The sequence below is a fragment of the Saccopteryx bilineata genome, chromosome 12 (genome assembly GCF_036850765.1).
Source record: "Saccopteryx bilineata isolate mSacBil1 chromosome 12, mSacBil1_pri_phased_curated, whole genome shotgun sequence".
Classification (NCBI taxonomy): Eukaryota; Metazoa; Chordata; class Mammalia; order Chiroptera; family Emballonuridae; genus Saccopteryx; species Saccopteryx bilineata.
Genome location: NC_089501.1, coordinates 7535753 through 7562283, shown reverse-complemented (window position 1 = coordinate 7562283; position 26531 = coordinate 7535753). Strand labels below are relative to the sequence as shown.

The following is a 26531-nucleotide window of genomic DNA, read 5'->3' as shown; positions in this document are numbered from 1 at the left end:
ACTAATGTAAAAACTCTTAAGTAATCAACAGTAGGAATTCCTGCAGAGAACTCGGTTACAAAGTCTCTGGAGGTAGGAAGGAATGGAATCCAAAGGAACAGCACTTCATCCATTGAGAGAAGGGTGGATGAGAAAATAGTTTAAAGATAGGGAGCCAGGAATTGGTAACAATGATCTGGCTCGGACAATAAAAGTAAAATCCTTTATTTTTCTTAGTGTAACATCACATTTACCACCTATGTGTGAACACTGACTCTCTTTAGTGTCCCCCAAACTCACCTGTTTCTGTCAAGAACCCTGTAAAGCATGTTATCACACACACATATATTTTGTTTTAGGATCAACCCTGTTCTGTCCTTTTTACTTAAATTTTGGAAAATACTCTGAATAAAGCTTATTGTAAGATTTAAATACACACACTTACAAGATTCTGTTTTTCAGCATACTGTAGCTAGGAGACTGAAATTTTACCAAAGAATTGATCAAAAAATATGTACTTATATGGCAAAATGACAAGCTTATAATTCTAGTTGTTACAGAAATAACCATCAGTGAATTAAAGGAAACTTACAGCTTGTTCTTCCCCATCCTACCATTATAAGGCTTGCTCCATAAAATGGGGGTTGGGGGGAGTACTAGAACATTCCACCTTTAAACCTTTGACTTCCTTTAAGGTCAAACTCACAAATACATATTCTTATTCTTACTACTTACCCTTTGAACTCTGGTATCTTGGTATGTAGCTCAAATATTTCTTTTGAACCTCAGTTACAAAGCTAACAAAAGTTTAAATCTGAATACAAATTAGATATTCTCCCTAGAGTTAAAGATCTTTTGTCTTCTTTTATTTAGATTTTGTTTATTCATTTTTAGAGAGAAAGAGAGAAGGGGGGAGGAGCAGGAAGCTTCAATTCCCATATTTGCCCTGACTGGGCAAGTCCGGGATTTTGAACCAGCGATCTCAGCGTTCTAGAGGTCAACGCTTTATGCATGTACCACCACAGGTCAGGCTCTTTTGTCTTCTTGATAATTCATCATTAAATGCAGATTCTTTCAACTAATTTTAAGAACTTTAGATGTCTAGTATTTGGTCATGTATACTATTTAAAAAATACATCAACAGAGAACTTTCTGAATGTCACTACACAATCAATTAAGCAAACTTTTATTGAAGCTTAATTGTGGTACAGAAATACATTTCAACCAATTTAAGCCCAACACCGCTATGAATAGAGAAATTATGGCACCAAAAATTTTCCCTCCTCTATTAATAACATACTAGGATTAATTTAAATTACTACCTAATCTACAGTTTTTATTTTTCTAGGTTTTGTTTCATACAAATTTATGCAGTTTTCCAACATTGGATAGAAATCTTAAATCTATTAGAAAAAGAAAGTAGACCTCAAGCCAACACATGACATCAAATCTACTGGGACACTGTTCAAGAACAAAATCCACTTTGAGCATTGGTCCTCAAGACAGCACCGAAACATTAGGTTCTGTGTGCTAATTACAGAATCAAACTGATCCACTGATTGAAAGCTTCTTCAATGAAACTTTGAATCAAGAAAGGGCTTAATATAAAAGTCAAAAGTGTTCCAACAACTTGATCTCAAACCAAGTAGATTTTGTTTTAGAAACACTAAAAAAAAAAAAAAAAGTGTTTCATTTATAAATAAGGAACGAAAACATTACCGAATCAAGCCACAAATAAACCAAACTTGAAGACAAGAATATAAAATTTAGTCAATTTTACTGTTTTCCAGGCTGCTTAAATCTCATTAGCAAATAGTTAAAAATACCAGCACTGGAAATCCTGTATTTCTAGTCATTTTCCATTGACCACTTTAGAATTTTGTCATGTTTTATGGAGAGCATTCTGCTTCTCTACATAAGTCCAAATAACCTGAACAGTTCTCATTCTGATCATTCACTTGATCATCTGAAACTATGGTGAAAGAAACACCACCAGTAAGAGGAACAAAAAAGTTAGAACGCTATTACATGCATCACCACGTCACAGAACTTCAAGTCACAAGATGGCAAAGACACTGATGCTGCTTTGAACTAAAAGTTGATGGTATATATTAACGGAAATTAGTGGAAATGACTGCTAAATTAAAAATTATAGTGAATGATCTGATTTGATTTGCTGAATCCAGTAGTACCTTTATTTGAAATCTCCTTGCCAATAAATTGTGATAAAAAATTTTAGACTATTATTCAAGCAAGTTAGTAAAGACGGCACTCATTAGAAGCTAATCTTATTTACTGAAGGGCACAGAATGGCATAGTTCCCAATATAGTTCTGCCAGTATATTTGAAAATTCATTCCTTGCTAATCAACATCAGAAAGTTTTACTTTTGTCACTATCTTCCAAAAGAGCCAATGTCAATAAAAAAGCCAGACTCCCTTGACCTAAAACACAAACAAAAAACCTAAGCCTAGGGTCCACCCCCCTACCCGCTCTAGAATATAAGACTGGTATAAACCCAGAGTGTAACAGTGTATTGCTTTATTGGGGGAAGGGTTGGGAGGGGAGACATCATGGTGAGGAACTAATCAAAGGAATACAAGCACAGGAAGAAATAATGTTAAAAAAGTGATACACAAAATGAATAACTGCAATTATTTTCTTAAGAGAACTTGAGTTGTGAAAGAAAAACTTTAACTGCTGTTGCAAAAAACATCTGTTATGAAGTAGAAATTGGTTTCAGTAACATCAGTAGAGAATTCTTTCTAGAAATGGGAGGTAACTGGATGGAATATCCTGGCAGCAATTTAACAGAACAGTCCCAGATTGTTAGGCTGAGGCCGACACCTAAGGAGGACGAAAGCCTTGTCTGTGGGGGATTTTGGGTGATACCTGGAGAAATATTACACTGTGCATAAACCAAATTGAACTACTGTCACAAGTGTTGTAAAGTTTCATATAGTAAAAGTTATTTTCTACATGCATTTCAATTTCACAGCAAGAGTGGCATAGGATACCTAAACACAGAAGAGAGCATTCATGCAAGATATCTAACTCCTTGGTATAATAATGCATACAGTTCAAAATGATTACACTATCATTACATCTAGGGCTTTCTGCAACTCTAAGGTGGTGGTTATGGAAAGCATGGCCCCTGGTATCAATATCTAAAAAGCAGCCACCACCTTCTTCTACGTGTGTTCTCTTTTTGCGTTTTTTCTTCATTTTTCTTAATCAACTCTGCTGTTGTTGTTTCTTAGCAAAACTGGTAAAAACAAAGTTGTAATCATTGAACATAGCACTCTGGCAATCAAGATGTTTAAAACCTTCAATCTTCTGGGGTGAAGAAAGCACTGTGCGACATTTAGAACTCTGAAGAAAAAAAAATTAAATTATTAGTGTTCCCAATCTCTAGAAGTTATCACAAACAAAATAGTGATGCCATAAATATTAACACTACTATCTTTTTTTTTCTTTAATTTACCGATTTTAGTGAGAGAGGCAGGAGGAGTGGGGAGAAAGAGAGGGGAAAGAGGGAGATAGGGAGGGAGGGAAAGAGAGAGAGAGAAACATCAATCTGCTGTGGTATGTGCATGGACCAGGGATCGAATCAGCAACCTGCGCTTTGGAATAACCAACCGAGCTAACCAGCCAGGGCAACACTACTAACTTAATAAAACTGTGGTACTTGAATATTTTAGCTGCCATCTTATGGGCTTGAGTGAAATAAAGATAACTTACGTTCCCCAGACCTCACCCCAACCCCAGGCCTGCTAACAGGGAAAATAGGACAGGAGAAGCCCATCAATTAGTCTAGATATAAAATAAGAACCAATAAGTCTAATGAAACACATAAAGCTTCTCATCCAAATAATCTCGACTAGTAGCACCTCTATATCTGACTGATATGTGTCATCTTAGAACATTTTATAACATTTCTATCTTTAGTTTCTGGAATATTTTACTGTTAATAAATAAAACAAATTACCTGGTTTACAAACAAGGTGGTCACAAATTTTCCTGGCTTGAAGACTTCCACAACTTTCCTGATCAGGTCATCATAGGAGGTCTGACTTAAGTTTGTTTCAAAGCTAACATAAGAAAATTCTGGTTCTGGAGTGATGTGAATAGTCCAATAAGTTCCCTTAGAGAAATAGTTTTTGTTAATAAATGGAAAGGGTACACTTAAATATCTAAATAAATATTAAGCAAATATTATTACTTACATCCGATTTCATGCCATTCATCGAATACCCACAAGGATTGAACATTGTGGCATCAATGACAGAACCTGGTATCAGGTCACGAATTCCACTCTCCTGGAGGAAAAAAAAAAGGGGGGGGGGACTGAATTAAATACAAATTTTAAGAAATAAAACAAGAATGAATTAAACAATATTATTTTAGTCTCCAAAAAGAATCCAGAATTATTAGAAATCCTTACACGAGTGACATCCTTTGCAGTAACACCGTCTTTCATGTAGAACTGGTCCATAACTGCTGGGTCAAGCTCACTCATCAGAATTTCTAGGGTTTGATCTGGCTGACTGATGACCCGACTCTCTGGGAAATCCAAAGTATACAAGTACCTATACAAAAGTAAAAAAAAATGTTTCTAAAAATAACAACTGGCAGTTTAAAGTAAATCTTTTACAGAAGAAAAAATTCCATGAAATTGTGTCCAACATACCAACAGTCAGAATTCATACGTCCCATACAATATGCTGCTCCATCTGTTGAGGGAGGAGAATATAAAATAAATACAACAGACCCTTTGACAGGATGGCTTTTTCTCACCTTTGCAATATCTACAATGCCACTACTTGCTTCCTATCAGAAATATAAGTGAAGGGAAATTTAAGTAGGTGAATTCCCAAGTAGGCAGGATTATCCCCCATCACCTTTAATATATACATAACTGGCTGTCATTTAGAGACACCTGACACACTTCAGCAGCTAGTGAGTCAGTCTAAATGGTGCTAAGAAAACAATGGGTCCTTCTTTCTTACAGCTCCACTAGGAAATAGAATTTGGTTATCCATTTATCTATTCTTCCAAGTAAATACAAGTCATTTTATATAATAATTTCTTTCTATGTTGTTTCAAAGCCTCATTAACATAGTAAATTAACAACTGGTAGATTTTTTTTTTTAATTCATTTTAGAGAGGAGAGAGAGAGAGAGACAGGGGGGAGGAGCAGGAAGCATCAACTCCCATATGTGCCTTGACCAGGCAAGCCCAGGGTTTCGAACCGGCGACCTCAGCATTTCCAGGTCGACGCTTTATCCACTGCGCCACCACAGATCAGGCAACAACTGGTAGATATTTATACCAAATAATATTCAGCACTCTGATTTAGACCAGTCCAGTTTCGCCTGACCAGGCAGTGGCGCAGTGGATAGAGTGTCGGACTGGGATGCGGAAGACCCAGGTTCGAGACCCTGAGGTCGCCAGTTTGAGCGTGGGCTCATTTGGTTTGACCAAGGCTCACCAGCTTGGACCCAAGGTCCCTGGCTTGAGCAAGGGGTTACTCAGTCTGCTGTAGCCCCATGGTCAAGGCACATGTGAGAGGGCAATCAATGAACAACTAAGGTGTCGCAACAAAAAACTAATGATTGATGCTTCTCATCTCTCTCTGTTCCTGTCTGTCCCTATCTATCCCTCTCTCTGACTCTCTCTGTCTCTGTAAAAAAACAAAACAAAAACTAACATTTCCATTTAGACCAGTCCAGTTTCATATTAGTAGAGAAGAACAGAAATCTGATTTTTTTAAAAAAATCATACTTGTATTGACTGGCTTTGTCAAGCTGTTTTCAGCCTCATCAAGGTTTAAGGTTGTTGGATAACCTTTTAGTTCCCTGACCTTGAACCTCAAAAAAGGAAGGTCTATAAATAAAAGCTTTGTAAACAAATGGAAGGAAATCTTGACCATTTTGTTTAAGTTATACTATGATCTAACTGTGTTGGTCATTTGTAAGTCAGCTCAATTCCTGTATTGAATGTTGGACCACTATCTTAACATAGGATCATGAAGTCACTTACTGGACATTTTTCTAGATGAAGGGGATCAGTCTTCATAACCACTAAATTAGATCTACAAGCAAATGACCAATTCCTTGATTCTCCCCATCATTTTTAACAACGATCTGAGGCGCATATATACACACTCTAAAGTTTGTAACCAGCTACCTTAATTTGTAACCATTTACCTTAATTATATAATGGGTATTACATTTGCATACATGTTTTCACATACATATAACGGATCTCTGAAAAGATACACCCTGTAACTTTAATAAAGCACATTTCAATTCTATTTATTTAAACTTACTTGGGAAAATTGCATTAAGAAACTCTATTTCTTCCTGGAAATTCCGGTGTGGGTACCCTTGGTGAGAAGGCTTCATGAAATTCTTACGAGAATAAAAGAAGCTCTAAAAAAGACAGGTAGATAGACCAATATCCATGAATTAAGTGTTATCTGCTGCAACTTTGTTTTTAAGTCAATGAGAAGTCTCAACAGAGCATTAATAATGTAGAGTGCACTGATGACCTTCTAGAAACTAAAATGCCTAGTCTACTGATGATAGTCCTAACAACTGCTTTGGATTCCTCGTAAGAATCAATAATTAACAAAAACTCTCTTTGGTCCTAGTAACAAGATATTCTTTACCCTAATTAGGTAAAATATTAAAATAAGCCCTGGTTGAGTGGCTCAATGAATAGATCATTGTCCCAGCATACTGAGGTCTTAGGTTCAATCCTTGGTCATAGCACATACGAGAAGCAACCAATGGGTACACAACTAAATGGAACAACTAAGTGGAATGAGCTGATGCTTCTCTCCCTGGTCCCTCTTTCCAAATCAATGAAAAATAAGTAAGTAAATGAAAAACTTAAACATCGGCTCACCATAACAATTATGCCCTAAGTATAAACACCTCAATTCTTTTTATTATTTTTTTCTAAAATAGATTCTATTTATTGATTTGAGAGAGAGAGAGAGAGAGAGAGAGAGAGAAAGGTGGGGTGGGGGCAAGAATGGGAAGCATTAACTTGTAGTTACCTCTTGTGTGTGCTTTGACCAGGCCAAGGGCAGGGTTTTGAACTTGCAACCTCAGCACAAGTCAGGCAACACCTTAATTCTTGAATACTATCAGAATTTAACTCAACATTGACTGTTGCTTTTTAACATAATCAACTCTTCATATGGAAACTGGATAATTTTTCTTGCTTTCCTTTCTTTTATTTTCTCTACCATTCATATCAACAACACATCAAGCACTTAACTAATGAATATGCCTGGTTTCTTCATTTCCTTCTCCCATGTGGATTTTATTCCAATTCATTCTGTGCTTCCTTCATACTCTCCTACTCTCAAGTATCAGGAAGGTACTCCATAGTGTGCCCATCTTACACATTACAACTAAAGCAGCAAGTGCACACATTTATTTTTAACTTAAAAGATTAAATAATGTTTTTTGATACTTACTTGAATTGAGTCAAACCCACTGTAATCCCTAGCAAGTTTCAACAGGGGAACCAGTGCTTTCAGCAAGAGGGTGGTACCACATGTCTTCAAAATGAAACGTCTCTTGGAGACAAACATGCTACTCTCACTGCAGTTGAAAAAAATTACAGAGTCATAATGCTGTTTTTATACTAAGATGCATTGACCTATTACTGGACTATCATTTACAATATAAAATTTTGGCTAGTAATTTTAAATGTCAAGATCTCAAAGTAGCAAAGAATGTATTAAAGTAGTAGTAGTCTTCCTCTTCTTATACAAAATCAGTTTAAGGTTCTAAACCCACAGAAACAATCCCTGAATTAGTTATAAAACATATTAGCTCATTACACAAATCCTCTTTTTTACTACTAAATTTTCCTCCTCACCTCACCTATCCTAATAAATTATTTACCAAATTCATATTTTACTTTATCTTGTACCACTCCCTCTCACATTTAGTACTATGGTCATCTCATTACTTCTTACACTAGGTAATAAGCCCAAAAGGAAAGGAATGTTAATTCACCATTATATCCCTATGGTCGGGCACATTAAGCTTTTGCTATAAACATCTATACGTGTCAAACACAAGCTTAGTAAGAAGCAAGTATCTTAGGAATCATGTTCAAACCAAGGGCCATTATAATATATATAAGAATTCAATGTATTTACTGAATAAAGTATCTCTGCATCTACTAAAAGGTTGAATGGCTTTCCTCTGTTACATATAGCAGTCTTATTTGTATGGGAAGCTAATTTTCACTTTGCCTGAAGTTCAGGTATTGAGGCATATATTAAAAAAAAGACCTACACCTGTGGTTGAAAGTAAAGGTACAATGGCATTCTACCTTGCTTTACGGATACTTCCTACTAACCACAAGGAAGTAATAAAGGTGGCAACCATCTTCAAGAGCTTTCAGGTAAGACTTCAAAACCTATGCCTAGGGACACCTGAACTAAACATTTTATTTTACACATTTTAAAAAATAATGCAAAAATAATTATAGAATTAAGGTCCAGAGAAGCAATTTGCAATTCTATATAAAGTAGGATTCAGATTGAAATGTTAGCTAACACTTGCTTTATAGGACTTACCTGAGTACATAAGCTTCCTGCTTGTCAGTTTTTGTCACACTTATGATTGAACATTGCACATCCTTCAAAAGTATGTCCCACTCGGATCTATTATTTAATAAAAAGGACGATTAATTCATAACACGATTTGCCTACTCTCAAAAATTATAAATTTCTCACATTTAACTTTTCTAATAATTAACACAGAATATATTTGTCAACAATTCTTGTTCTAGCTTCTCTTATGAATAACAACATTTAGTTTTGCTCCAAACTTGTCTATCTATATTGACATCAACTAAATAAGATGATACATTTTGCAAACCGGAAAATAGAAATTATACTTTTTTTTTTGTAATTGACTAAGGAAAAGACAGACAAAATACTGTGAATAAGCCATATACAGAGGAAATTCAAAAGGCTCATAAAACCAAGGAAAATCATTACCTTTTACTAATAGTGAAGTGATTAAATAAAATTAAGTTAAAAGTTATGAAGCATTGTCAAAAAATGAAAAGTGTCTTTGGATGGCAATTCAACAGTATAAGCATACCCAAGATTTTGGCAATACACTGCAGCTCTTTAATGAGGTGGGAAAATCCCTATGTCAACAAAGTGGAAAGTCCATAGTAAAGGCAACAATAGCCTGACCAGGTGGTGGCGCAGTGGATAGAGCATCGGACTGGCATCCCAAGGACCCAGGTTCGAGACCCCGAGGTCGCCAGTTTGAGTGCGGGCTCATCTGGCTTGAGCAAGGGGTAACTTGGTCTGCTGAAGGCCCATGGTCAAGGCGTATAAGAAAGCAATCAATGAACACCTAAGGTGTCGCAACGAAAAACTGATGATTGATGCTTCTCATCTCTCTCCATTCCTGTCTGTCTGTCCCTATCTGTCCCTCTCTGACTCTCTCTCTGTCCCTGTTAAAAAAAAAAAGGAAAAAAAAAAGGCAACAATAGCAAAATGGAAGCCATATGGATGTAACTAAGTAAACTAGTTTTAATTATCTGACTGAGACTTCTTCCTCTTTATAGTGCACCCACTATAAACAGAAAGTCAACACAAAATAGCTCCAAAGAACATTTTTGAAATATCAGATTAAAGGCTAAAAATGTTTTAAGGCTTTTAATATTTGGCCTGATCAGGCAGTGGTGAAGTGGATAGAGCTTTGGCTAAAGGTCCCTCCAGGCCCTCCCCCTCGTCAAGGCACATTTCAAAAAGCGATCAATGAACAACTAACGTGCAGCAACTATGAGTTGATGCTTCTCATTCCTCTCTTCCCGTTTCTCTCTCTTTAAAAACAAAACAAAACAAAAAAGGTAGGTCATTCTCATACCCAAGAAAATAGTATATGTTATCCTTAAAGTTTTCTTTTCTAGTTAAGACTTTTAGGTAAGAAATATCCTCAATAGCATAGCTAACAAAAAACAGGTATGTTTTATTCCTTTGTAGTAAAAAGCAAGCATAGTACCATTCAATCCTGTCAGAATTTTGTGCCTGTTTCATTATTTTGGCAGGAAAAATGTATATGACCAAACAGAGAAAGCAGTAATTTCTTTTTTTCTTTTTTGTATTTTTTCTGAAGCTGGAAACGGGGCAAGACAGCCAGACAGACTCCCACATGCACCCGACCGGGATCCACCCGGCACGCCCACCAGCGGGTGATGCTCTGCCCCTCCAGGCGTCACTCTGCCGCGACCAGAGCCACTGTAGCACCTGGGGCAGAGGCCAAGGAGCCATCCCCAGCGCCCGGGCCATCTTTGCTCCAATGGAGCCTCCCTGCTGGAGGGGAAGAGAGAGACAGAGAGGAAGGAGAGGGGGAGGGGTGGAGAAGCAGATGGGCGCTTCTCCTGTGTGCCCTGGCGGGCTGGGAATCGAACCTGGGACCCCTTGCACGCCAGGCCGACGCTCTACCACTGAGCCAACCGGCCAGGGCCGAAAGCAGTAATTTCTAAGATGAGTAAATTAGTTAAACTGCACAGCACTGAGATCCATCTGAAAAACCTAAATGAGTTAGATGTGCTAGAGCAGGGGTCGGTAACCTTTTTGGCTGAGAGAGCCATGAATGCCACATATTTTAAAATGTAATCCTGTGAGAGCCATACAATGACCCGTGTACATTACGCATTATACAATAAAAATTTGGTGTTGTCCTGGAGGACAGCTGTGATTGGCTTCAGCCACCCACAACCATGAACATGAGCAGTAGGAAATGAATTATAATACATGATAATGTTTTATATTTTTAACATTTTTTTTTTTATTAAAGATTTGTCTGCGAGCCAAATGTAGCCATCAAAAGAGCCACATCTGGCTTGCGAGCCATAGGTTCCCAACCCCTGTGCCAGAGCCTATTTGCCCATAACTTTACCAATTTTTATTTATTTATTTATTTATTTATTTATTTATTTATTTATTTATTTGTATTTTTCTGAAGCTGGAAACGGGTGAGACAGTCAGACAGACTCCCGCATGCCCCCGACCGGGATCCACCCGGCACGCCCACCAGGGGCGATGCTCTGCCCCTCCGGGGAGCCGCTCTGCAGCGACCAGAGCCACTCTAGAGCCTGGGGCAGAGGCCAAGGAGCCATCCCCAGCGCCCGGGCCATCCTTGCTCCAATGGAGCCTTGGCTGAGGGAGGGGAAGAGAGAGACAGAGAGGAAGGGGGGGGGAGAAGCAAATGGGCGCCTCTCCTATGTGCCCTGGTCAGAAATCGCACCCGGGTCCCCCGCATGCCAGGCGGGCGCTCTACCGCCGAGCCAACTTTACCAATTTTTAAGAGCTAACAATTACTTCTCTTTTTAAAAGGTGCCAACTGTTTATACAAAGAAAAAACAAAAAATAAAACAAAACAAAAAAAACAGCCTGACCTGTGGTGGCACAGTGGATAAAGTGATGACCTGGAACGCTGAGGTTGTCGTTTCAAAACCCTGGGCTTGCCTGATCAAGGCACATGAGAAGCAACTACTATGAGTCGATGATTTCCACTCTTCCCCCTCCCTTATCTCTCTCTCTCAAATTAATAAAATAAAATCTTAAGAAAAACAAACACCCACACCAAACACATTAGACTGGGTTATATTTTTGTAGTTTGTTTTGAAATTTTAAAGTGGTACAACTGTTGGTTAAGGAAGAAAAGTTACAATTAAGACCCAGTTCAGAATAATAAAAACTTTTATTTCTCTTATTTTAGGTAGCCAGCCAAGCAGTGACTGAATTTCAGATTTTCCAAGACTCAATGTTCACTAACATTTAAAAATTTCAGAATCCACCATATTTTAATTTCACAACTAATATGTTTCAATGCAAAAAGGAATAATTGGAACCAAAGGAAATGATGAGGTTCTTATAGAAGCTATTACTTTTCTGCTTGGTTGACATTGCTTGCAATTAATTACTCCTGGGCTTGGTTTCTTTATTTGGTGGGTAATAAAACTCACTTCAGAGGTCTGACAAGATTAAATTATACAACGCCTATCAAACTTCCCCACTAAATACTAAGAGATTGTTCTTCCAACAATGCCACCTGCTAATGACTGTCCACCAGAATTCAGCACTCTTGCAAATATTTTCTTCTACCCACTGGACATATTAATGAATCCTTTCCTATCACCCCCCTTCTCAGTTATAGTCACTATAAGACCTCCTCCCCCAGTTTTACTGAAATCAAATTGACATACATTACTGTGTAAGTTTAAGGTGTAGAGCATAATGATTTGATATATATATTGTAAAATAATTACCACAATAAGTTTAGTTAGCATCCACTATCTAATATAGATACAAATAAAGAGAAAGCAAAAAGAGAAGTATTTTTTCCTTGTGATGAGAACTCTTTACAAAGACTTACTCTCTTTAATTTTCATACATTATCATCCAGCAGTGTTAAATACAGCATATTAACACTTTAAAAAATGCTCCATGGCTGAGCTAGATAGTATAACAAACTTTGCTTTCACTGGATTTGAACACTGTCTTGTTTCTCCATTTATTTGTTTTCTATGCACCTATCTGAATTAATTTTCAGATGTTTTCCCCAACTGTCTCTCTTCAACATTTAAGTGAGTCTTGGCCAAGAACAGGGTACTAAGACTTAACTCATCAGGTCTATGCACAAGAATGGGGCTTGTTTACTGTGGGCCTCTACACAGGTTACTCTGGACTGTATCACTGGGGAAGTTCCTTATGCCAATATATATATTTTAATTGAGAGAGATAGGGAGAGAGAGAGAGAAATGAGAATCAGCAACTCATAGTTGCTGCACCTTAGTTGGTCACTGATTGCTTTCTCCTCTGTGACTTGACTGTGTGTGTGTGGGGTCTCCAGCTAAGCTAGTGACCTCTGGGTTCAAGCCTATGATCCCACCTTCAGGCTGATGACCTTGGGATTTTGAACATGGGTCCTCAGTGTCTCAAGCCAACCCCCTATCCACTGTGCCACCACTTGGCCAGGCTTAGTTTTTTCCTGAACAGTTCAGATTATCCATATACTGTATTCCAGTGGTCCCCAACCCCCGGGCCGCGGACCGGAACCAGTCCGTGGGCCATTTGGTACCGGTCTGCAGAGAAAGAATAAATAACTTAAATTATTTCCATTTTATTTATATTTAAATCTGAACTAAGTTTTATTTTTTAAAAATGACCAGATTCCCTCTGTTACATCAGTCTAAGACTCACTCTTGATGCTTGTCTCGGTCACGTAATACATTTATCCATCCCACCCTAAAGGCCGGTCCGTGAAAATATTTTCTGACATTAAACCAGTCTGTGGCCCAAAAGAGGTTGGGGACCACTGCTGTATTCCATTCTCTTGCCTGAAAAGCAAGATTAAGGTTTCTGGTAGGCAAAAGAGGGTAAAGGGTTAGGGATCTCATACTTAAAAAAAAGGAAAAAATGTGTGTGTGTGTGTGTGTGTGTGTGTGTATAATATATATTTTAATTCTTCCATTGATCCGAGAGAAAAAAGGAGGAAGAAGGGAGAGACAGAAGCATCAACTAGTTCCACTTAGTTGTGCACTCACTGATTGCTTCTCATACATGCCCTGACCAGGTACTGATCCTGTGACCTTGGCATGATGGGATGCTTTATCCACTGAACCACCTGGCCAGGGCACAGTTATTCTGTTTTCTGCATAGTGACTCTATCCCTTAACTATCTAGAATTCCTTATTTCAGAAAGATTCTGTATTACTCTCTCCAGAGAATAACTATTATCTAATCTTCAGATCTCCGAGTATCCCCCCCCAAAGTGACTTGATAAACTTTTTAATATAAAGACAATGACTTAAGCCTTGGCCAGTTGGCTCAGTGGTAGAGCGTTGGCCCAGCATGTGGAAGTCCTAGGTTCGATTCCTGGTTAGGGCACACAGGAGAAGTGCCCATCTGCTTCTCCACCCCACCTCTTCTCGCTCCTCTCTCTCTTCTCCTCTCCTTCTGTAACCATGGCTCGATTAGAGCAAGTTGGACCTGGGCACTGAGGATGGCTTCATGGCTTCCACCTCAGGCACTAAAAAAAGGCTCCAGCTACAACAGAGCAAGGAGCCCTAGATGAGCAGAGCATCACCCCCTAGGGGGCTTGCCAGGTGCATCCTAGGAGGAGTACATGCGGGAGTCTGTCTCTGCCTCCCCTACTCTCACTAAAAAAGACTTAAAATAACAATCAAAACAAAATAAAACCTATTTTGACAGCTAACTAAATTTATCCTCATTTTCTGTAGTTCAGTCATGCTAAGCTTTCCTACATACCATTCTCTCTCCCTAGAAATTGGGTACCATAAACTTATTCACCCAAATCAAGCCACCTGAAAGTGAAGGAGAACATAATTATGCTGAGACAATGTAAACTCGGACCGTTGTGGGTACTGTTGTAATGGATTTCATCCTGCCTATAACCCTTGCCCCAACCCCCTTCTTCTTCAAGCTCAAGTTACTCTACTACTCCTAGCAGATTAAACCTGTCATTAAAAGGTTTTAATTTTAAAACTCTAAAGACTTGCCAAAGTATTATTTGTGCAGTTATTTTGGTATTCACATCGGTTCCACTAGCATTATATGTAGTCAGGTACTTTTATGTTTATGGCTTCTTTCCCAGTGCCTTGCCCAGTTCATAACTGGCCTCCCAGTATTTGTTGAACTTGGCAACTATTTTAATTAGATTTAAAGGACCTGCTGAAAAATCATAATGGTCCTTAAAAATTTTAAATCTAAACTATTGTTACATGATTCTTTATTGTTTTTTAAACTGGTCACTGTAACAATTCATTTGACAAAATAAAGATTCACTTGACTGAATTATCCGGTCAACTAACTATAGACACATATCTACCTTGAATGCCATCTTATTTTAATCTACATAAATGAGGCTTACTCATTTCACTGTCAACTAATGTAGATGCTATAGGACCCACTCATTATAATGAATCTAGAAGTGGATTATTTTCTCAAAAAATTTTCTACATAACACTTTTTTCTTGGAATTGGCTAATAAAGTGATAAACCTTCTGGTTTGTCCCACAGGCCCCTCGGTTCTGTTCATCCTCCCCACCCCAACCTTTTCTCTCTGTTGCTCAATGGATAATTCCTATCGATTTATCTTCAAACTCACATACTCTTCTATCATCTCTATTCGACTCAAGCCCACCAAGTTAACTTCTTATTCCAGTAGTTATTTTTTGTTGTATTTTCAAGTTACATCTTATTTCTCTGCTAAGACGTTCTTTCATTTTAAGAATATTCACTCTTACTTCTTATGAAGTGGTTATGACAGCTGCCTTTAAATCTTGAGCTGCATCACCTCAAGGCTACTACTACTGTCTTACACTCCGTTGACTGTCTTCCTTTCAGATGCTGAGAATTTTCCGGTCATTTATATAATGGCCCAAGTTATGATTGCAGCCTGAACATTTTGATTATACTATATACCGGCAATCTCAAATCTTATTTAAATCCCATGGAGCATGTTGATTTTTAAAAATTGTTTTAGCAGGCAATTGAAATGGTTATGGTTCAGTCTTCAAGTTCTTATCCAATTTATTTTTATGGATTATGTTACATACGGTTTCAGTTTAATTAGGAAATGATATTATGCATGCCATGGTACATTCAGATCTGTCCCACACTCAGTGGCCAGTCTGAGACTGGGTGGTACACTATCAGTTTTCAAAGCCTTTGATAGTCTGTTTAGGGTCAGAGCCATACAAGAGCAGTTCAGGGTGTTCATCATATAAATCTTTATGGGATCCACTTTCTTCAACTCTGTTCTCCATAATTGCTCTGACAATTTCTGTCTCAGAGGCAGAAACAAGGGAGCTTTTTGCTTCTCTGGCTAGAAAGTCAAGGATTTAGTTTTTCTACTCTGAAGTAGGCTGTCTGTGATTGTCTCTCTCAGGCCAAATGGGGGAGATGACCAAAAGGGTTAAGAACAACAGGGATATATTCCTGATGATATTCCATCTAGGGACCCCAGTTCCTCTGGTCAAAAAGGGCTCCCCCATCCCTTGGAGTTTAGGCCACACTTACTACAGGACTGCCTGAGCTGTGGTGACTGGAGAAAACAGGAAAAAACAAAACAAAAAAGGGATTCCCCCAACTTTCTCTAAACCAAAGGGGTCCCCTCTTCTGTATTGGAGCTCTTTATTTGCAGCTGGTGTGCACTTCTGGGTTTCTGGCAGCCTTTGAGGCCACCCCAGGAGATTTCAGGTGTGTGTGTGTGGGGGAAGAAAACAGGAAATCATGGCTGTCTCAGTGGTATTTTGAATTCTGGTTTCCTTCTCCCATTCACCTGTTAACATTTACTTTTCAGAGTCCTCGATAGCCGCTCAGTGCCTTCTTGTCCAGGGTTTTCATTAAGGTGCTGATTCCACCTTAATGGAAACCACAGTGCTCTTGTAATTTATTCATTATTACTTAATAAACTCTACAATCAAACTCTTCCTCACCAAACAGAAACCCTCAGGCAGTCAGTATTTTCCCAAAGACACAGAAGAAAGGAAGCAATTGTGTTAAAACACCTAGACAAACACAGTTGGATGGCCTATCAACCAAGTGATTATAAAGACATTAATTCTGGAGAGCTGCTAGCCTCAAAATATAATAAATCAGGGGCAAGAAAGATATGACAAGTAAAATTACAATGTTATGTATATGCATTAAGGGGATGGTGAAAAACCAACACCCAAACAGCTAAGAATTCCAGCACTTTATTTTTCACATTTCTGTGGGAAAAATAAGCCTGCTTTTGTAAAGAAAGCTTTTATCAGATCCTAGCCACATCTATTCATTTATATATTGTCGATGGCTGCTTTCTCCCTTAAGGGCAGACAGAGCTGAGGAGTTGCAACGTAAGACTTGCTTGCAAAATTTAAAATTTGCTGATTACTTATTTGTGATTTCAAAGTGAGACAGTGTATGGTATTAAAAGTATTAAACTATTGCTGGGTGTTATAAAACGAAAGAAAAATAATAGACAAACCTAAATATTCTGATTTGAATTACATTTTCTTTACTTAAATATCACCACCTCACCTCATTGGTCTAACTTAGTAGTTCTCAACTAAGGATGACTGTCACCCAGAAAACGTTCCACAGTGTTAAGAGACATTTTTGGTTGCCACGCTGGGGGTGTTGTTGTTGGCATGTACTTGGTAGAGAGACGAGGGATGCTGCTACACCAAAGAGTAAATAGTGTATGACACAGAAAATAGGACTGTTACCACAGTGAAAAATCATCTAGCTCAAAATGTCAACAGTTTAGATTGAGAAATCCTAATTAACTTAAACGTAAAGTATACAATCAGATCTTGATAATGATCCCCCCAAAGTAGAAGAGTCTTCACTAATGATAGTACATGGGTTAAATGATCTTAATCACCATGCCTAACAAGCAAAAAACATTAATGGCAAAACACATTTTATATTTAAGGCTTTCTTTAAATATAATAGAACAAGGTGGGGTTTACAAAAGAAAGACCTATGATTAAAATGACAAGACAGATTTTCACATCATCTGATTCAGTTACACTCACAAGAGCCAACTGATATTTAATGTAAAAAAAAAGTAGCCCTGGCTGATTGGTTCAGTGGTAGAGCGTTGGCCTGGTGTGCAGGAGTCCCAGGTTCGATTCCCAGTCAGGGCACACAGGAGAAGCGCCCATCTGCTTCTCCACCCCTCCCCCCTCCTTCCTCTCTGTCTCTCTCTTCCCCTCCCGCAGCCAAGGCTCCACTGGAGCAAAGTTGACCCAGGCACTGAGGATGGCTCTATGGCCCCTGCCTCAGGCGCTAGAATGCCTATGGTTGCAACAGAGCAAGGCCCCAGATGGGCGGAGCATCGCCCCCTGATGGGCATGCAAGGTGGATCCAGGTTGGTGCCTGCTGGAGTCTGTCTGACTGCCTCCCTGTTTCCAACTTCAGAAAAATACAAAAAAAAAAAAAAAAAAAAAAGGAAATGCCTCAGGTCAAATGACCTTCAACAAAAGTCCCTAGACTACACAATTGAAGTTGGGAAAATTGGGTCTCCACAGAAAAGAACAAACCCTTACATTAAACCACAAATAAACATTAACTCAAAAATGGATTAAAGACTTATATTAGGACCTAAAACTATAAAACTCCTAGGAGATGCTAGATTTGGCAATGTTTTCCTTGCTGTGACACAAAAAGCACAGGCAACAAAAGCAAAAACTGACAAAATGGACTACTTCAAACTTAGTAAACTTCTGTGCACCACAGGAAAACAATCCAGAGTGAAAGGCCACATGCAGGACAGGAGAAAATATTTGCAAATCCTGTATTTGACAAGAGGTTAATAACCAGAATATGTGAAGAACTCCAACAACAAAAACTCAACTTAAGAAATGGCCACAGGACTTGATAGAAGTTCAAGACACACAAATGGCCAAAACACATGGAAAGATGACTGACATTACTAATCATAAAAGAAATGCTAACCAAAACCATTTCACACCCATTAGGATGTTCAAGGAAAACAAAAGGAAGGAAATAACAAATGTTGCAAGGATGTGGAGAAATAACAATAGTCAACTTTTGTTGAAAATTACCATATGACCCAGCATTTTTGGGTATATATCCAAAAGATTTCAAAGCAGGATCTGGAATTATTTACACAGCCATGTTCATTGTAACTTACTATTTTCAAAAGGTGTTAACAACCTTAACCCTTTGAGAAGTGAGGCTTTTCTTCTCCAAAAAATGAAATTAGTTCCAGTTCCAGTTTTATTAACTTAAAATCATGTTTGTTTGATAACCAATTAGTGGAAACAACATAAATTTGCCTTTTTTATTTTTTTATTTTTTTATTTATTTTTTATTTTTTATTTATTTTAGAAAGGAGAGAGAGAGAGAGAAGGGGGGAGGAGCAGGAAGCATCAACTCCCATATGTGCCTTGACCAGGCAAGTCCAGGGTTTTGAACCGGCGACCTCAGCATTTCTAGGTCGACGCTTTATCCACTGCGCCACCACAGGTCAGGCCATAAATTTGCCTTTTTTAAATGTTGCCTTACACATTTTTAAAATAAAAATTTTTGTACAACTGTACTTTGGATGGTTAGGAGGCATGAGGATGTACATGAATCTTCGTACCACTCAAAGGGTTAATGTCCATCAAGAGATTAATGGATAATGAGCCTGACCTGTGGTGGTGCAGTAGATAAAGAGTTGACCTGGAATGCTGAGGTCACTGGTTTGAAACCTCAGGCTTGCCCCAAGGCATACCGGAGAAACTACTACAAGTTAATGCTTTCCGCTCCTCCACCCCTTTCTCCCTGGATCCTCTCTCTAAAACCAATAAAGAAAATCTTTAAAAAAAACCTGTCCTGGGACACTAAGGACCTAGGTTTGAATTCCCAAAGATGCTGGCTTGAGTGTGGGATTATAGACATTACCCCTTATGGTTGCTGGGTTGAGGCCCCTCCCCCAAGGCACATATGAGAAAGCAATCAATGAACAATTAAGGTGCCACAACAATGAATTGAATTGATGCTTCTCATCTCTCTCCCCCCTTCCTGTTGCCTGTCTTAAAAAAAAAAAAAAAGGAAGATAAATGGAAAATGTGGCATATACATATAATGGATTATTCAGCCTTAAAAAAATCTTATCACATGCTACAACATGGATGAATCTTGAGAATATTATGCTAAACGAAATAAGCCAGTCACAAGGGCAAATACTGTATGAGGTACTCAAACACTTGTAGGAAGTATCTAAAGTAGTCAAAATCACAGAGAAAGTAGAAAGGTGGCTGTCCAGAGCTGGGGGAGAGGGAAGGGATTATTAGTATTTTATGGGTATAGCTTCAATATAGTTTTGCAAGATGAAAAAGGTTCTAGAGATCTGTTGCATAACAATATACTTGATACTGAACCGCACACTTAAAAGTGGTTAAAATAGTAAGTTTATTGAACTGCTGCTTCTAAACCACCTTTCATTAAGAACACACTGAAATAACTGATTGAATGTAGTAATTATACTGATAAGTGATTTCAATTTGGGGTAAAGATTTGAGCCTGATCAGGCAGTGGCACAGTGGATAGAGAATCAGACTGGGACACAGAGGGCCCAGGCTCGAAACCCCGAGGTTGCCACTTGAGCCACAGGGTCGCTGGCCTGAGTGTGAGATTAGAGACATGACCCCATGGTCACTGGCTCAGCTGGGGCCCCCAGGTCAAGGAACATATGAGAAAGCAATCAGTGAACAACTAAGGCGCCAGAATTTTTGGAGTATGCTTGGACCCCACTATGGAGAGTTTGAAAATGATTGGTTCACCCTAAAAAAAACCTTAAGATAACTATCAGTTCAAATTTACTTAAAAAATAACTGTGGTGATTTTAACTATGAACATATATCCGAACAACTTATTGGAAAAAAGTTCATTTCCTAGGATATGATGCACAAAATGGTTTTACATAGCCTTAGGTATAGTTACATATATATTTTCCTTTGGATAACCATCACCAAGGTAGTTAATAATTTTGATCACCACTGTACTGGGTCATTTCTGAAATACTAGAGCTAGATTATATTTTTTCCATTATAAAGCTCCTGTGCTTTAAAGTCCCTCTTCAAAAACTTTCAAACACTAGAATTTTACAATAAACAGAAAAGTTGGCATGTTTTTGTTTGTTACTTACAAAATGCCAGGAGGGTTTCAAAGTCATAATTATTATTGTGAAATAGAACAGGCAATAAAATAAGGTTTCAGTATTGCAGAAAAAATTCTTTTAACATCAAAAAAGTCCTATTATTGAAAAACAAACAAATAGAACATCTTTTTATTTAATCTACGAGATTTCTGACATAGACATCTACTTGTGAAACTATTACAAGATCCGGACCACTTCCATCATTGCCAAAAAGGTCCCCTCATGACTCTTTATAATCCACCCTTCCCTTTACTCCCATCTTCAGGCAACCAGTGATACTTTCTAGAGTTTTACAGAAATTAAATATTGCACTATAGCATTTATAAAAAAATTCTTTTAATTTATTGATGTTTAGGGAGAGAGACAGGAACATTGATCTGCTCCCATTATATGTGCCCTGATTGCAGATGGAACCGGCAATCTCTGTGCTTTGGGACGAAGCTCGAGCTATCTGGCCAGATCACACTACAGTATTTTTTAAGAAACTGACAAACCATGTTCCAGAGTGGTTGGCTAGCTTCCATTTCCATGAAGAGTTCTGGTTCCTTCACAGCTTGTCAAGGATTAGATATCAAAATTATGTCAATCCCAAAGTGAGCTGGGAAATATATCCTCTGTTTACAAGAATGTATGTAAAAGGCTGGAATTATGCCTTCCTTGAATGTTAGAAAGAACACTCCAGTGAAACCATCTGGACCTAGAATCTTCTTTATAGGACGATTACAGATTAATTCAATTTATGTAATGGTTATAGGACTATTTAGATTTCCATTTCTACTTGCATCAATGTTAGAAAAGTATTTTTCTAGGAATTTCCCATAATGTACTTGTTATCCTTTTAATGTCTTTATAGCAAATGTAATGTTAGTGATCCAGTCAGGACATTTGTGCTTTTTCACTCTCAATGTCCTTAAAACATAATTAGGTTTACTCTAATTTTATCTAGTCAGTCTTTTGAGACCTTTCATCTATGTACATTTTAATGAATTAGTTAGGGAGGAATGTGAGGCAAGGACTTTCTGGCTTCCAAATTTCTGTATAATAAATAAAAACTCTACTAAAAATTGCTTCATTATATTAATCCTTCAACAGCAGCGGTTCTCAACCTAAGGTGACCCCTGTGTTTTGGTCGTTTGACCCCAGCCGGGGCCGCGACCCACAGGTTGAGAACCGCTGTTCTACAGAATAATCAATCTAAAACTTCCAGTGACACTATTTCCTTTATTTGAATAAAAACGACATCAAATTGTTAGGGCACCCTTTGATGTGTAGCTTTTCAGATTACAATCTGATACAATTTATTCTCCAGCCTTGGTTGAGATGTTGAGAGAGAGGCAGGTGGGGAAGATTTTGTTCTAAAGAGCAAAGAATCAAATATAAACATAACATTTGTACAGCTGTTACTATGTGTCATTTAAATATTATATGTATACTAACCCACTTAATCCTCACAAATACCCCATGAAGTAGGTACCATTACTGTCTCACGCAGTTTTGCTATTAAATGTTGTTTGATTGAAACTAAGGATAAGCACCATTTCATTATGTATTATTCTCTTCTAGATGAGGGATGATCTTGACATGGTCTGGGTCTCTGGGGGCCCATACCCCCCTCCTATTGATCAGACTCCAGTGATTCCCTCTTGCCAGGTCATGGATCTTAGGTGATATATCTAGCATCTAATATTTTTTCAGGTACTTTTTTTCTTTCTTCTTTTCAAGTTGAGAGGAGGGGAGACAGACTCCCACATGAGCCTCAACCAGGATCCACCCCACAACCCCTGTCTGGGGCCAACGTTCTGCCCATCTGGGGCCATGCTGCATCCAAACTACTTTCAGAGCCTGAGGTGGAAGCTCCAAGAGCCATCCTTAGGCCCAGGGACCATGCGCTCCAACCTAATTGCACCATGGCTATGGAAGGAGATTGGGGGGAGGGGGCAGAAGCAGAGACATCTACACGCTGGGCGGAAGCTCTACAACTGAGCAAACCAGCTGGGGCCATTTTCAGGTACTTTTTAAACCTCCTAGTAAGATAATCTACCTGGTACACACTTGATTGACTGACAGTTCAGTGAAAAAGGTTCCCAGAAAGGTTCCCAATGGACTTCTCAGTTAAACCTGCTAAAGAGTTTTTAGTTATTGGTTGTTCCATCTAAAACAGCTGAAATGCTCTCCAGGGATCCCCAAACTTTTTACACAGGGGGCCAGTTCACTCTCCCTCAGACCGTTGGAGGGCCACCACATACAGCGCTCCTCTCACTGACCACCAATGAAAGAGGTGCCCCTTCCAGAAGTGCGGGAGGGGGGGGGGAATAAATGGCCTCAGGGTGCGGCCCCGGCAGTAGTTTGGGGACGCCTCTAGACTCTCAAAATAGTGGTTTAATGAAATGTTAAATGTCTACAAAATGTATGGCGCTAAATCATGAACTGTACAGAATTTCAGTGCTTGAAATAAACTTTAGCTATCATTTTAAGAGCCATACTCAAGTAGTAAAATAACTGCCACTGATAAAAGTACAAAGGAAAAGTGGTTCTCAAAATTTTAAAGAAAGCGCTTACCTATGGTGGTGCAGTGGATAATGTGGCGACCTGGAACGCTGAGGTCGCTGGTTCGAAACCCTGGGCTTGCCTGGTGAAGGTACATTATGGGAGTTGATGCTTCCTGCTCCTACCCCCCTTCTCTCTCTCCCCTCTCTAAAAGGAATAAAAAAACTGAAATTTTAAAGAAAGAAAGCTGTTGTTTTATAAGCCTTTCTCTCTCTCTTCTGGACTCAGGGAACTCTTAATCACCAAAAAAGCCCAAGGTTAAATGTTGGCGTTTCTACCCGATAAAAGCCCTCTTCCCTTTATTAAGAACGTGTCCTTACAAATAAACTTTCAGAACTTTTTAATGAGCCAGAGCAAAACAAGGTTATTCATTTTATTTTATAAGATTTTCTAGATAATCCAATCACCATCACCGGGGAGCTTTCCCATCTATGAAATGGAGGAAATACTAAGCTTCCCCATTTTTGTAAGAAAAGTAACTGCTTCCTGTAACATACAGATAAAGTACTTAGAACTGAGCCTGGCACTTGGTAAACATTTTAAATGTCGCACAAAGCGTGAAAAATGAAACCTGTGACTTGAGGTATCATGATGCTTTTCTACAAGAGAAGAATCCTTCAAGACAAAATGCCTTAAAGTCCCGGCAGCACGTGTCCTCCTGGATTTCCTCCTCAAGTTCCTTTTTGTCAGGGACAGCGGTGAGCACAGCCAACATTCCTGAAACGCCCATTGGCCCACACTGCGGGGCCAGGCTCTCGGGGGGCCCAGGAGCTCATTGGTCGTCCACTCTCAATGAAGCGGCCACGCCGGTTCCTGCGCCGCGCCGCGCCGCCACAATCGCCGCACTCGGGCGCGGAGGAGCCTAGAAAGCAAGGGGCCGCTAGCGGTCTGAGTGCCGTGGAAAACAGGCCCAGGCACCTGCGGAATCGCCTGCGCTTTTATTTGCGCTCCGATTACCCAAAGACCAGTAGAATACCTCTCGCTTTCTGCGCAACAGGCCGGCTCTCTCCTCTCGCGTGACTGCCGGGGTGGGAAGCTGGGGCCCCAAATTCCTTCCCTGGCTTAGGCATTAAAGGTTATTATGTCCCGGGCCGGATGGGCCTGCAGCCCGTAAATGTAGCAAACCTTACTTCGCAGCCCGCACCTCTCCAGGACCCCAGCGACTCGGTAACTGGTTACACAAACCAAGGTCAACAGACTCGGGAACAAGTCTCGGCGGGCTCTGCGGCCGTCTCCGGGGACCGCCCCGAAAAGGCTTTGGTGCAGAGCATGTTAGGGCGGCGGTGGGGCCCAGACACTGCGACAACACCGCTCCCCGCCAATCCCCGCCGCTCGGGCACCACATGCTGCCAGCGCGGACCGCCAGCGCGAGGCCTGCTCCGCAGCCCCGCAGCCCGGGGCCCGGAGGGCCCCCTCGGCCCCGCCGGACGCGGGGTTCAGACCCGCTCCCTCCCTCCTCCATTCCCAAGGCGGACACGCCCGAATTAGTAGTGCCTGACTAAGCCCGCCGAGCCACACCTGCCGCGAGGGAGGCGGTGCAGCCCCACTACACGCCCCCGCCGGGGGCCTCGTACCTTCTACTCCGGAGGGGCAAGTCCGAGGCGCGGGCCGCCAAACCGCCCCGAGCGGCGGCGCCGCCCGCTGCCCAGGCGGGGACGTTACCTGAGCACGCGGCGGCACCGGCCTCCTCCCCTCCCCCCGGGCAGCGCCGGGCCCGGCAACGGCGGCGGGAGAAGCCGGCTCGGGCCCCGCGTAGACGCGGCCGCTATTCCCAGCACCGAGGCCCCCTCCGGCGCGCCGAAACTACCCCCAAAAGCAGACCTGTCCCCACCTGAAGGCTGCGGGAACCCGGCCCCCGACCTCCGCCTGTGGTTCGTATCTTCCAGGGGGCGACAGAACCAGAACCAACTGTGGGCGAGAGCCTCGAGCACCCACCTTGGGATGGTGCGAAGATCCCCAGATCCTTGATTTGCGTCGGGCTGCTGCCTGGAGAACCAAACCTCCAGTAGCTTCTCGGTCCCTTCGAAAAAATGTGCAGCTTCCATCACCGTGAGACTAGCGAACAACCAACAACCACAGAAAATCAACTAAATTAAATCTCTTCTCCCGCCGCTGCTGCGGATTGTTCCAGCTGTTACTAAAGTTCAGGTTCCTTTTTTTTTTTTGCTATAATTTTATATTAACTTTTTTTTAAAAAAGGATTAATAAAATTTTCCCGGCTGTTTTGTGAGTGAAAGTTGAACGTGAGTCTGTTGGAAATAGAGGCAGATATAGAGTTCAGTCTCTTGTAGTCCGCTGTTTCCCCGTTAAAGAGACCAGAGCGAGCGCTAGCTAATGTCGCCGGCCATACTGTGGAAGCGAGGGCGCTGCGTGAGCAGAGAATTTATATACCCGTCTCCCTCTAAAGGCCAGGAAGTGACGCATGTCCCGCCCCTGCGTCTCATAGGGGCAGCCGCCTGTCAATCACCGGACACCAAGTTGCGGCTGGCTGGCAGCGAGCCTGCGAGGAGCGCGGGGAGCTGCCAGTCGCGGTGCGGTGCGGATTAGCTCTGCTCCTTGGGCGGGAGACCGCCGTATGTTGTCCTGCTGAGGACTAGGAACCTGGCGTCGAATGCAGAGTGGGTGGGGAGAACGGGAACCGAGTGAAGAAATGCCGTGCAGCTATGCGTAAAACAGCTGGTTAGCAGATAACAAGGGTGGGTCCTTGGGAGGGTTGGCGGGGTTCGGGGTGAGGGCGGTGGCCATGCTGGGCTGGCATGGTGGTTTTGATCCTGTACGGTTTGCCGCGATTGCTGAGGTATTTGGCCGTTCTCTGAGGTGTGTTTCCCCTAAGGCGAATGGAGCCAGGCGTTTAAATTCAACATTTGTCTGTGACGCACAGGTTGCCAAGGATTGGATTAGAAGGCGCTTCAATTCTGCTCACGCCTTAGCTGATGTGCGAACGAACATAGTTCTCGACCCGTTTACACAATAGCCAGAAACGTTCTTTCCCTGTTTAAAAAAGGAGAAGCAACGTGGCTCCGAGCCCTGGAGGGCGCTGGTTTTACTTACTTCCCACCGTGCGGCTCGCTAAAGCCTCGGGATTGGCAGAGCACAGCAGCTGCCGTGAAGCGCTGGCGACTGCGTGCTTCATTAGGTCAACTGGTGGGAATTTATTCTGCAAAAACTATTTCTAGAAACTGATTTATTTAATCTGAAATTGTTTGCTAACATTTTAATTTGAATTGTCTGGTGAACTAATTGAAAGGGGTCCCTACCACCTCCA

The 26531-nt window shown here is 40.6% G+C and overlaps 1 protein-coding gene across 1 annotated transcript; it reads right to left on the bottom strand.

Annotated features, from left to right (window-relative positions):
• Positions 1-2502: 2502 nt before the first annotated feature.
• Positions 2503-25608, bottom strand: AMD1 (adenosylmethionine decarboxylase 1). Its single transcript, XM_066247741.1, has 9 exons — positions 25202-25608; positions 8587-8673; positions 7471-7597; positions 6310-6412; positions 4669-4711; positions 4423-4567; positions 4205-4297; positions 3967-4122; positions 2503-3350 (listed from the first exon to the last, which is right to left on the bottom strand). Exons 1-9 carry the CDS (start codon positions 25309-25311, stop codon positions 3213-3215), a joined length of 1002 nt encoding a protein of 333 aa, XP_066103838.1. The 5' UTR covers positions 25312-25608; the 3' UTR covers positions 2503-3212.
• Positions 25609-26531: the final 923 nt, after the last annotated feature.